The 13,343-nt window shown below is 46.5% G+C and overlaps 1 protein-coding gene across 5 annotated transcripts; it reads right to left on the reverse strand.

Moving 5' to 3' along the window:
- Positions 1-185: 185 nt before the first annotated feature.
- LOC143371422 (vesicular glutamate transporter 2) lies at positions 186-13,136 on the reverse strand. 5 transcript variants are annotated; one of them, XM_076816575.1, is made up of 12 exons: positions 12,945-13,136; positions 7,356-7,434; positions 6,979-7,037; positions 6,604-6,812; positions 5,366-5,602; positions 5,071-5,155; positions 3,695-3,918; positions 3,243-3,392; positions 3,043-3,175; positions 2,794-2,949; positions 2,629-2,714; positions 186-2,294 (listed from the first exon to the last, which is right to left on the reverse strand). In XM_076816575.1, exons 2-12 carry the CDS (start codon positions 7,370-7,372, stop codon positions 2,070-2,072), a joined length of 1,581 nt encoding a protein of 526 aa, XP_076672690.1. In that variant the 5' UTR covers positions 7,373-7,434; positions 12,945-13,136; the 3' UTR covers positions 186-2,069. The 5 variants fall into 5 exon arrangements, with proteins under 5 accessions (XP_076672690.1, XP_076672689.1, XP_076672688.1 ...); XM_076816574.1 differs by having other exon boundaries at positions 12,915-13,136; XM_076816573.1 differs by lacking the exon at positions 12,945-13,136 and adding an exon at positions 10,149-10,957.
- Between the last annotated feature and the right edge of the window lie 207 nt (positions 13,137-13,343).

Here is a 13,343-nt window from a genome sequence, read left to right on the forward strand (position 1 = left end):
TGCATGATGCAATCGTTCGTATAGATTGATTTATCGAAAGAATTTCGCATAAAGAACGTACAAAGAATTGAAAGCCACGTCGTCAATCCTTTGCTTCTCTTGAAAATGGTGCTCCTTCAACGAAGTCCAGAGGATTCATTTGTTGGAAGAGATGAAGAAATATATTGACAAGTGAGAACGCAGTGTTGAGCGAAATTATATATTTTTTATTTACTTATATATACATATATATATATAATCGCACATATATATGTGTATATATATATAAAGTATAACTGTACCAATCCATCCGGACATCACAGTCAGTGCCACGGATTTCTCGGCGTTAAATCGATTTCGTTACAAAGTGGGTGCAGTTCTTCTTTTGAGCGACACTCGTGGTCCATCGATATTATTCCAAGTTATCCATAAAAAATGATTACCCAGACATGAGCTTATTCGATCTGCATTAATCTGACCGGAGCCTGTGAACCGAATCCTCGGTTACAGAAAATGGTTCCGAATTACAATTTCAAACGATACCAATGACCAAAAGACACGTGTGTGGTTTCACATGACACACGAAAGGCACAGAACTGTACACGTAGACGCTTATCGCGCCAACTAAAATTAATTGTACGGCCAACCACGCAGGTCCTGAATGAAAATTGTCGAAGGAAACTGGATCTTCTCTACGTGTACAATTCGTGTGCATTTTGTACCCGTGTTAATACGAGGGGCTGTTTCCATTCAAGTTGCTTCCGTTCGTTCATTACAGGCTATTAAGTATTCCAGTGTACTGTGAAGTACTCGCTTATAAATAACGAACAGAACCGCGTGACTTATTGTTATAGTATTTAAACGGGGCCAATATAAAAATAATTAAAGTTACAATACTTGTAAGTTTCATTCTCCTAACTATGTGTATTGTGTACCTTACAAATGGAATCATTAAGTATCAAGCTAAAACGAAAAATTCCCGAAGAGAAATGAATGAATTTTCCTATTTTAATCGTTCTATTTGATGAATAGTGACTAGTAAGTATCAAAATCAAACTAAGAATGACCGTAATGAAAACGTAAGTACTAAATAAGTAAGCTAGGGGTGTTTCGAAATCTTCATATCAGACCTCTTTTGGAAAAAAAAAAAGAAACTGAGAATGGTGTTCGATCCAAGACACTGATCAGTATATATAGTATAGGATCTCTATCTTTTCTGTATATTGTACTGTCCATTCTATTGCGTATTCGACGGTCATGGGACCGTGTGTTTTTGCAAATAGACCTAAGCATATAAAGATCGCGGGAAATGTTCACAAATCTCCTTTCTCGCATGACGAATATCAACGACAATAATCTGGAGGGATATTGCTACCGTGGTACTTTAATTTAAAAAAATATATAACAATCTCCTAAATAAACTCCCTAGATTGTGTAATTCCGTAGTTAATAAAGACAAAATCCCTAGTTAAGCCGCCTTTTTGCCTCTCAAGCAAAGAGAATACTAATTAAGAGCATCGATTCTCAAATCTCCCCACAAGCTTATTTCCCGCTAAAAAAGAAATCAGCGTCTTCCGTTCGAAAAACGTCATACATTTCTGATTCCTGGTAATATGACATCTTGTAAGCAAAAAAACCGTTTTAGACAAAGAAACTACTAGCTTGCTAACTCTCTACAGGTCTGGCAACGATGAAGGTCTCGATACGAAAATTCAGTATAGATCACAGAGAATATACGCAGGTGGTCGCTTCAGGTGCTGAAATGTTAGGCAACCGTTGATGAACGCTGCGAGCTTTTGTGCTTTCGCCTCGATAGGGCTGTTTTGAGAAGTGACACAAGAAGGGAGAAACCGAAAAGCGTTATTCGAGACACCTTGACGAAACTATTCTTTGAACGTTACAGTGTAAATTACTCTGACGTGTACATCGTTCCTCCCACATGATCTACGGGTGCTATTTACACGGATACAAGGACGTTACGAAAATATAGACGTTTCGTTCGCTCGTCCCTTAGCGAGACTAAACGAGAAGCGTTTGCAATGTGTTGTATGATACGAATTACAAATGTACCACATTGTAATTCGTACGTGTTACGCTTCCTCGTGAACGGTCAATCGGTTCTTAACGATCTTCCCGTTCTTCTGAGGTGATTCGTTCAAGGGCTGCGAGTCCTCCTGCACCGACTGCGGATACTTTTGATCGGGATAGTTCCACGCTTGGATGTCAGCGGTGCCGAAAATTTGGAAGATCACGTAGGTGCCGCATGCCACGCATGCAGTGACTCCAAACACTTGCCTCCAGGCATCGAGGGCTTGCTGTGAAATGAATTATACGTTATTTTTCGCCGCGGAGGCCGTAAGCTATTGAATTTTTGATGCCTGAACCAAATCACGCCGAAGATAGACATTTAGAGATCAGAGAAACGAGTGCTTCAAAATGTTCAAATCGGCAGGTTGGGTGAGTAGATCCTATTATTTGTAAATCTGAGGATCGAATGTACTCTAAATAGAACTAAAATTCAAGCCCACAGCACCGCAGCCGCAGAAATCTTAGATTCTCTAACACAAGTGAGACTTATCGTGAACACATTCATCTGGCTTTCTAATAATATTCTAATCGGATTAAAATTGAATAATATCCTTCACTCACACTCTTCTGGGTGAGCAAACCAGCCACGATCGGAGACAGGAAACTCGCGGACATGTGAATTGTCTGCGCAAACGCCAATATCGGACCTGCGAAAAAGTGATCGATTGAGAGATTTGCGTGCCAAGATGGATCGCTGGCGAGATCGACGTCTCGCCTCTAGCTTACCAGCGAAATTTGGCGCGATGTCAACGATGTTTGCCATTGCTCCGGCATAGGCAGCGGTAATAAGGGTGACGGCTGTGAACCACACGACTAAAACCAGAATGATGTTGCAGCCCAAATAGCCGATCAGCACTAACATTAAACCAGGAACTACTTGTGCTGCAAGAAGGAATCACATGTTTCAGCTGCCGCGCGCGTTTCTACAGAAGCAGGGATGCTTTGAATTCAATGATTTCAATTGCAGAAACTTACAGGAGGCAGTAAACACCTTGCGAACATTTGTCAGGGACATGATCTGCCGTGTGACGAGGACGTCGGCCATGTAGCAAAACGCAACAGAGCTGAAGTAACTGCAGATGAACGGCAATCCTGAGAGAACTCCGTTCTGCAAAGACATCAACCGGTTTTCACAGGAACGCTAGAGAGGAGGAAAGGACACGCGAAGTACGTACCGCTTGAATACTGAATCCCAGCACCTTCTTCATGTACATCGGCCCGGAAATGATGAAGATGTAGTGCACCCATATCCTTCCGAAGGTGGTGAGTCCGATCGACCAGGCTGGCCACGACGTGAGAATGGACCTCCACGGAACTGGCATGCTCTTCGTGACAGCAAAGAGAACACAATCATCACCCGCGACTCGCAATGCACGGTACTTGTTACTGAGATTGGCAGCGTGAAGGTAATGCAAACGATTGCCGATAAAGAACAGCATGCCCAGGATGGGAATGGATGGAGGGACTAAAAAGAGTGTCTTTACTGTAACTCTTTTCGAGTGCTCAGACTTGGTGGCAAAGAATAGCCCGATGGATTAAAACGAAAGATGGAACCCGATTGGAAAGTCAGTCCGAGAAGGTGGTGAACCGATATTCAAGAGACAGTAGCGGCCTTTGCCCGCGGTACCTCGTTAGTCCCGTGCACTTGGTTGCCAACGCTTCCTTGAATGTACCGGAGCTCCTGCTGTGATATCCTCGGGTGCGCCGCCGGTGTATCGAAGGCGTAGATATACCAGAACAGGCACCACAGGATACCGATGCTGCCTGTGGTGTAGAATACCACCCTCCATCCGAAGTGGGCGATTATAAAGCCGCACAGTGGATAGGTGATCCCGATGCCGAAGCTGAACCCTGAATATAGATAATCTAGATGTTAGGAGTGGCGCACCCCACGACCCGGAAGGAAGGTGAAACATGATGCTTGTCGAATGGCTTCGCCTTGGCTCGTGTACGATTCATGCGTGGCGACGATCGCTCTTCAGCAGTGGAGCTATAATTCACCCTGTAAAGCGATTCAAGTAGAGACTTAGTACGAGGGGGGGTGAGAGATGTACGCGCGGGCGATGCTGCCTAGCGGCGGGTGACAGTGAAACTTCTATACCTGAAAATATATCAAGAGCGGGGAAGAAAGATTCTAACCGTCGAGGCGATTAGACACCGACACGATCCAGCCTTGACTATTAACATGGTACAGCGTTTCATGGCGAGTCGATATGAGAATTTGGTCCCTTTGCCGCTGCATCTAGTAGCGCGGAAGGATCAACTGATTCGAAAGCCCTGTATCGGCTAAAGGACGCCGTCTACCAATCTTCAGCGCTCCCGACGGCGGCAGAGGGACTTTACACGCACCAAGGCTAGCCGACGTGAATTCTACGCATCGAAACGGAAGAAAATGGGGAGAGGATAATTATGCATCGTGATGCTTCTCTCCAAAAGTGTTATCGATCGTGGTCCGCCTGAGGGAGAGCGTGAACGGAAGGGATGTTAGGTTATTTTCCGTAGAGGCAGACACATATAGAGAACGACGAAGGAGAAGGTGTTCCTCGAGCACGGCTGATTCTATCAGCTGGAAGTATACTCGGCCGTTCTCATGCTGTTGAGCGGTCGCTGTTTGAGTATACCCCCTCGGCCCGTCGAATGCAGCCACGTGGAGCTTGAACCAATCGAAAGAAAAGTGAAACCGTAATTTTTCGCCGATCGACTGACAGTACGTGTTTCTCCAGATCTGGAACCGAGAATTTTGACGGCAAAAAGCAAAACTGTTCGAAGCAGAGTCGAGAAGCTTCTCATTTTAAACTTCCCTCATTCTCGTGTCTGAAAGAAGCGTGCGTTAGTATCAACAGGATCGCTGTACTCTGAACGGAATTCGAAAGAAAAAAAAAAAGGAGCGATAGAGAGAATTGCGAGAGAGGACATTGTCGGATAATGCGGCGCCGTACATATCCAAGTTTCTCTATATCGCAGAAGAGAAAGCATCCGACGTTTGCTCCTGGTGGGACTTACCTTGGAAGGAAGACATGAAGCGCGAACGTTCCACGGGTGGAATCCAGTGGCCGACGATGGCGTACATTGCGGGCCACGTGAGTCCCTGAGCAAAGACCATTTTTGTTTAATCAATTCACTAATTTTTCAATACTCTAACTGAAATCCAAGGAATTCAAGAGTTCCAACTTTGAAACCCCACAGAAACTGTGATTGCAATAACGATTTCTTTTGTCCATAATTTCTTGAATCTCGAAATGGATAATGTAACGTCTTCGAGGCTCCCCTTAGGGACCGATTCCCCGAAGAAACTTACACTGGCAATGCCCTGTATACTGCGCAGAGCGATCATCGCGCCATAATGAATCCCAGCAGCGGACGGCATCAGTAAGCTGCAGATCGCCGTGACGAGCTGCGAGCCACCGAAAACCGTTTTAGTCCCGAAGTACTGCGTGAGAACGCCGCCGACCACTTGCGACAGTATGTAGGACCAGTAGAACGAGCTGCTGATGGCAGACTGGACGGTCGGACTCCAATCGAACTCCCCTTGATCCTGCATAGAAAGCAAATCGCACTTGCCTTTTTCCGTGTCCCCTGTTTTCGTTGAAAGAAACACGTGGGAACGCGATATCGATCCAAACGCTTATCAGGAACGACAGTTACGAAACACCATGTGCAAAGGTTGAGAATTAAAATCGAGTGGCAATTAATCGCGGTCCTCGTGGGGTTGATTAAAGTTTCCCGGTGCTCTATCGCGAATGGGGATTTTGGTGACTAATTTTTGCTAAGCAAAGCCGCGTTGCGTAAGAGTCTGCCGAACGCGATTCTCGTCTTCGTCCCCGATTATCGCGAAGGGGAACGTAACGCGATCGTAACGTTAATCGTTCTATCAATTTCCTCGGCGCGGTCAATTATCTAACCGCCGGGGCGGTGATAATTATTAAGATTCTGTAATACGATTTTCATGCCAATACTGCAACGACCATGCACGTGATGTTACGTGGACGCATTTCCTAACTCCTGTCCGGCTAGGTTGGGTCGCAATCGGAGCGATCTCTGCGATTGAATAGACACTGAGTACTTACATACGAGCGTAGCAACGTCTCCGAAATTGACTTCGTCGACAGGGAAATAAAGAAAGACAGGTTGCAAGACACTTTAGCATTGGTACAAAGTACAAAGGGAAATATACACGTGAACAGTTGAACAGGGAACTCTGTAAATCGCCAGCCTCTTTTCGCAAGATCCCCCGACTTAGGTATTCAGACATTTAAAATTCGAGATGATAGAACGTTGCGGCTTCCGGCATTCAAGGTTCCAACCTTCGTAGAAGCTTCCTTTGTCTTTTACGTTCTTTTCAAATCCTTCCACTAAATAATAAGCGGCTTGACTGTTTTATGGAAGAATCTCTGTTTCAACCAGACAGCATAGGGAACAGTGCGCGTTCCAGGAAAGGTACATCGCGAGTTTGCGGTTTCGGCGTTCGCCGGGACGTTCAAGCAAGATGGGACTTCACATTATAGGCAATTTATCGTGAATCCGTGGCCACTCTACCTCATTCCTCGCCACCGTATTGTTGTTATAGTAGGACGAGTTCGGCGTTGCGTAACAATGCTGAGATGTTATCGCGTCGTCGTTGGACGAGTTCGGAGATGGTTTCACCATCGCCACCATGGCGATGTTGATGTCGTTCCTCATCATGAAGGAGACGGTGAAGCCCGAGAACGACAGCATGTACAGAACCACCCGAGCTGGCACCATGTCTGGAAACGCGAAGGCGTTCTGTGATCCATAAGGCTCATCGGTCCAACGAGTCGGAATCAAAAAGCTATTCAACATTCCCGACGCTCGCTCTTGCAACTGCACTTTATTTATGTCTTTACCGTTCTGCTTATTTTACGATTTATAGCTTGAAGAGAACTCCTTTACCTCTCAGTTTGCGCAGGCTGCAGGGCGATCGTGTCTTATATATGGTATGCTCTTCGTATCTGCGTAATAGATACAATTGGTGTTTTTACATAAACCAAGGTATCAGTGGTTATAGAAAGATGGAAAGGAGAAAAAGTAGAGACACCGAGTCACATGGTGGTTAGCGGCACACTCGCGATTAGTTTCTTCTTATCCTCGCCGTTGCTGGTCGATAATTTTCAATGATACGGAAAGATAAGTCGCGAAACGCCATTGGCGGGTTAAATTATCACGGATTTGATTAACAATTCACGTAATTACAGTGTTGCACGCATCCTGGCGATGGTCTCGCGGCTGAGCTTAACGTAGTATCGGCGATCTTAGATCGACTTTCTCACCTCTGTGTGTCTTCCATTTTCCCGCTGATTCCTCGCTGCCCGAACGGTAAGAGGGAGTGATCGAGGATCACCTGGGATTCTGCAACACAAAGAATCCCCGATTCATTAAAGAGAAGTGCTTTTACTCTTCTACGAGTCACAAACTCTAATCGCGCCTCATTCATTTACCTAGACGATGACGAATCGTCTTTTAATTGAATCGCACACCGACAGCGCAACTGCCGTGCCTCGTCGCGATGGTAATAAGAATCAATGGATGATGATAGCGGGTAAGCGACACTTAAATTGCTTCGATGATTTAATTATTAACCGCATCCTATCTGCATCATTATCGCCACAGGGGAGCGCCGGTGCATCGGTTACCGCGCGAAATCGATTCGCATGAAAAACACAACCGAGGATCTCCAGATCCAAGGTAACTCAAGTTCCCCGTATTTTTTTTTCACAAGCAAGTCGTAAACTGATCGCGACGCGGTGGCGCAATTTCACGCAACGAATTACGGGTACAGATTCATTACACTTTTATGTAACTTCCTCGAGGCGACGCGATCGCGAGCTGCTTTTGTCTTATCGACGGTCATTAGACACTTACGTGTGCTCACTGCCGCGAGGTATACCGGCCGTTAATTGCCCTAATTAAAGGCATATTTCCTATTTCAACGGTCAGAAAAAGTGTACAATGTTGCTATTGAGAGTAGCCTCGTCAGTCTTCAACGCTGTTCTATTGAAAAAGCAGACACTATGAATAGGGGCTGATGACGACACGAATTGTACAACTTGAAAAGGCTCCAAGGACAGAATGCATTGATTTCGCGTGAACTCTCTCACAGCATAATGGTGCGAGCAATGTTAGCAATGCGTCTTTATTAGTGCCCTGGAGTCGATAAGGTCGGGGGAATGAAATATCTAGAATTTAATAGCGTGTGAACGAATCGCGGGGGCGCGATGAAATTCCGACACGGAGCTCATATACGCGGCATTCGACCAGCGTCGTTGAAAATTCATCGGGTCTCAAAGGTTGCGACCATAATTGCGTGGGAGGCCAGGGAGACGCTTCCACAAAAGAATCACCTTCTTTCGCGGAAGTCACGCGGCTTCACTTTCCTCCATTCGGATACATACTTTCTATCTACCTTTTATTTACGTTACGACGTACCTTTGCATATAAAAATGAAGAATAATCTCATTAGCTGCATTACTTCAGAGGAAACGCGACACTAATTTAATTACGAAATGATAGGCAGGTATATTACACTAATGTGAATATTGTTCTAGGCATTGGACAAAGCGTAATGAGTATTCGACATTTGTTCCGCGTGTACAGGCATTAAAACGCATGATTATGTATTTTTTTATTTACTCACGTGTACGAGAACCGCGTTGAAAAAGGACAACGCTAAAATTAGAATCGCCCACGTTAAACGCTTCCAATATTTCCAAGACGATCGATCGCGTTTAACGTTAGCGAAATTCTCGCGATTATTCTTCTATATAACTCGTAATTTATTTCCTGGTAACTTATATTGCAATATTGTACAGTATCTCTAGTGATTAGGGACTGAAGTAACGATTTATCTACTTAAAGGCGATTGAATAATGCAAAATCCTTCGCAAAGTAAACGCTCGTTGCACGAGTTCGTGTGTATTGGAGTTGCTATAAGAAATTCTCGCGGCTGTTGTTCCGTGTAACTAATAATTTATAACGCAGCCGTTGTAACTTGTCCTTTTCTGCAATTACTCGTATGTAACAACTGTGCGGTGTCGTTAGTGATTAGGAGATTGCTATGAGTTTTCACGGCGCTTCGTTTCCTCTTTCAATCGGCACGTGCTCGAATGACACAGTTCTATCGCCTAGCCGCCTCTTTCCCGCCATTTGCATCGATATTGTGTAATCGAACAGTGTTGGTCGCAATCTCAGTTATACATTACGTTTAAAGCTGGAACAATGGGAGCTTCGCGGTGTAACTCGAGTGCGAGTTGTTGAGTTTGACGAACGTCTCTGCCGTCAGACTTTATAATGGATCGATGATCGATATTTCGATCTTATGCGAGTCATGTTTCAAATTCCCTAGAAGAGCCTACGGTAATTCGCACAGAACTTCGAGGGAATGCAGACCTTGGATGTTTCAGTTGTATCGGGCAAATGAATCGTTCGAGGGTAGCTTCGACCCCTGAATTCTCCCTTCCTCGATAGGGTAAAGCGATCTCTCACTGCACATCTGTTCCATAAGCACGATCCTCGACGAGCGAACAGCGCGTTACCACTGCTGCAACGTCTCGCGACTTGGGCAAAATTGAAATCTACAAAACGCCGCCCCCATAGCTGCTCGCACGAATGTTATCAGAAGAAATTGACCATTACGTGTGCCTAACTCATTCTGAACGTAAAAAACTGAGGCCACTTGTGCACACACACCGCACAGAGCGAAACGATGATGGTGCAAAAAAAACGTGTATACATATTATGGTAAGCAGTAAACCGCGACGTTTACAAACACAGGATGAAAATGTTGGCCGCGGGGTATCTCTGCTCGGTATTCGTATCGCAGTGGTCTCAGCGATATATTTTTTGCGCTCGACTTTTACTTCATCTTTGTATCGTATCGTCGAAAACGAACAGACAGAGAGGAACATATGCAGCCGCGTTATCATCGGATACTTTGACCATTAATTGCAAATACCACATGGCACGTTACCCAACACTTTGCCTCCACACTCGCAGCTCTCAATAAATGAAAGTAACGAAGAATGAGATATAGGCGGCGAAGCACGTGACCAACGCCATTGACTCACCGTTTCCAATCGAATTCTTCCTAGTTAGTTTCCAATTCACAATATTTATATCGCACGGCGGCGTTACGAAATAGATAAGCTTCCGCGGGGAGTATCAGATCCGATGCCTCCGTGCTCTTCGTTTATCAGTACAGCTGCCTGGCGCCCGGTGTCATCCAAGCTTCGCACAGCGAAACATAAGCGCGGGGGGACCAAAAGCATCAAGTTGTCGGTGGTGGAAGTAAACGTGGTCCCTCGTCGAGACACAGAGAAGCCTCTTCGCCGAAATCCTGGTCGATCAGTGCTCGGCTCGCGCGGACGTTCCAGCGATGAACGGAAGACAGCAGCAGGTGAAGAGGGGACGAAACATCATCCCGAATGAGGAGAACAGGCGACACTGAAAGGCGACCGGACCACGAGGCATTGACTATCTTGCAGGCCCCACCACCGCAGCTTTTCAATCGTCCGTTTGGCGCGTAGGAAATCCGCCCAAGGATCGCGGGCACGGTCGCGTGGAAACGATGAAACGAGGAAACGTAACGATGACGGTGCTGTACACGCGTCCACGGTCCCCCGGCGCGTTACGTAGCTGCGACGTGTAGATAGGCGTCGATGCCGGTCGTTCTTCTCGAGGAATGTTGAATGCGTTAACGTGGCCGGCGTGCCTCGTGACCGGGTAAACAGTGGCAGAAAGAATGACACCGGATAATGGGTGCTGATTGGAGTCTGATGCCGCCCAGCGGATCGATTCTGCTTAGTACTTCTCATTTCAAACACTGTGCAGCGAAGTCTTCGGCTGGTACCGACATCGTGATAGGTCACGTTCCGCCAATTGAGTTTTAAAACAAACGCGCCGGTTGGTCGCGCGGTCCTCGTTTGAATCTGCTTAAGCTTTTACTTCGCGGCGTTCGTTAAAAGTTTCCACTCGGTTCGTCGAGTTCGAAAGGGTCCGCAGGTATAGACAACGATCTCGGACGATCGGCACAGCTGAACGAAGAGCTTCGAGTGACTTGAAATTGAAATTCTGCCCCCGTTATGGCGACACGCGAAGACTGGAACGGGCCAGCTCATAGGTACCTCTGATTCCGATCGAATTCGGTTGGCGCGCATGACTCTTTCGATCCATGAAAAACTTATGACGCTAAGTACTCTTGTGCTTGTAAGTTTAACGTTTTTCTATGGATTCTTGTAAACTGCACGGGGCAATTAAATAGTTTGCGGCGAGCGAGCCGAACGCCAAGGGCAAAAGAAATTCCCGGGTATACCGAAACTTACACGTGTAGCATTGGACAAGACTCGTCGACGAACGCAAATGCGTGGTGAAAGGGGTGGACTATCCAACTATTAGGGAATGTAGAATAATTTAGAACGATCAAGACGATCGTAAGGCCCTTCCAGTAACTTCTCCGGCAATTTCGTTGTTCTTCCTTCATCGTTTAACGCCTCCAACGAATATCGTTAGCCGTGAAATCGCAAGGTCATGGCGACGAAGCGCGACGGGTCAATTTCCGCTGATCGATTAACGTTGCCACCAGCTCAAGTTCCCCTCGCACATTTTCCTACGCTGAATTCATGTTCGCTATATGTTATAGGCTTAGTCATCCGACCCTCCATTTTCGGTGTTTCTGGTACTGAAAAGCACCTTTGCTCCATCTTCGATATTTAGGGAAAGGTCCGCGTACAATTGTATGGGAAGTCTTGCTTATTTTCTACACTGAATGTATGGTTTCTTCGTCGCCTATCTTCTTTATTCTGCAACGAAAGGAAAGAAGGCTTGACGCCAGTCGATAGCACACGAGCGAGCAATTGACTCATCTCCCGGCTCGAGAGACGAGTCGCGGTCACGCGGAAGAAATGCTTGTCCCTTGAATTTTTTCCATGAGTTGCATTAATCTTAATTATTTCGTAGTTGACCCTATTGAGCTGAAAACGCGAATCGAGTTAGGCGATTCGCTCGATTGGCAACGTGGCCAGGCCCTCGTGACGCTATAGTCTGTCCTCGATTCTTCGGCTTCCGGTGAAACAAATCTATCCCCCCCCAGGGTCCTGCCTAAACCTCGGAAGCGTGAACCTCGGAAGCGTGAACCTCGAGATAAATAATTGACAACTCCTCTCCATCCTATCCACTTCCATCGTGTTGACTCTGCCCACTAGAACGATACGTCTGCCGAGCCTCTCGGAATAGCTAAACAGTTTCAGAGATCCTTCTGGACATCCACTTCCCTCCTCTAATAACTGGAATCTGTCTCGACGCTGCAAGGAATAAATCAGAACAAAACGATCATGATAATTCTATCTGCAATCTACATGGTTGCCGACATGAAACCGGCGCTGCGTTAAGATCGAGCAACGAGTATCCTGTTTCGGATACGAATAATGATAAACGCAGCGGAAGCAGCGAAGTGCTCGCGGAGACGGTTCGACCGTTCGAACCGCACGTACGCCGGCGATCGAGATAACCAACGCGGCGATACTGACGACTTGACACCACTTAATTCGTCGATCACGAGGCTGCCAGTCGTTACATCATCGCGAATGAATTTAATCGATGTACAGACACGACTTCCCCTTCGTATGTCGCGACAGAAGATATGCGCCTAATATAACGATAATGCCCACGGGGTCTGCGAATCCTAACCTCAATCGCGGGACGCTTCGCTTAAACTTTGAGGTTATGTCCGCTGGAGAAGGTGCTTTTCAACAGTGAATAACAGCTGGTCGTGGCCTTGGTTTCGAACTAGGGAGAACAGGGGAGGTAGAAGCGATCGATCGTGATAGTGGACTCACGTTCGGTCTGTCTTTACTTCCTACGGCGACCTTAAGCACGCTGCGTCGCCTTTCCGCTAGCATCTTTCCAAGGGACTGGCGTCCAACGACGGCTTCAATCGGACGCAGACATCCTTCCACGACAGAGCAGTATCCCGGGGAGCAGAGATTCGCTTGTCACACGCGTAAACACACGACGCGAGACCAGGCACGTCAAACACGAAAACGCGAGCGCACAGTACCACCGCGATTCAACGGCGCAAGGGCGCCTCGCGGCGCGACGAGGCGTTCTGGTCACGTGACGCGCGAACGAGCACGCGCGAAACCACCGATCGATTGAAATGCGTGACGATGTCACGCGCCGTCATTAGCGGATAGGGCCGATATTCCAATACATTCTTAGCCTAATTCCTTAGCGTTTTGTTTAGCGATGTGTGTTCAAATACACGC

The sequence above is a fragment of the Andrena cerasifolii genome, chromosome 7 (assembly GCF_050908995.1).
Source record: "Andrena cerasifolii isolate SP2316 chromosome 7, iyAndCera1_principal, whole genome shotgun sequence".
NCBI lineage: Eukaryota > Metazoa > Arthropoda > Insecta > Hymenoptera > Andrenidae > Andrena > Andrena cerasifolii.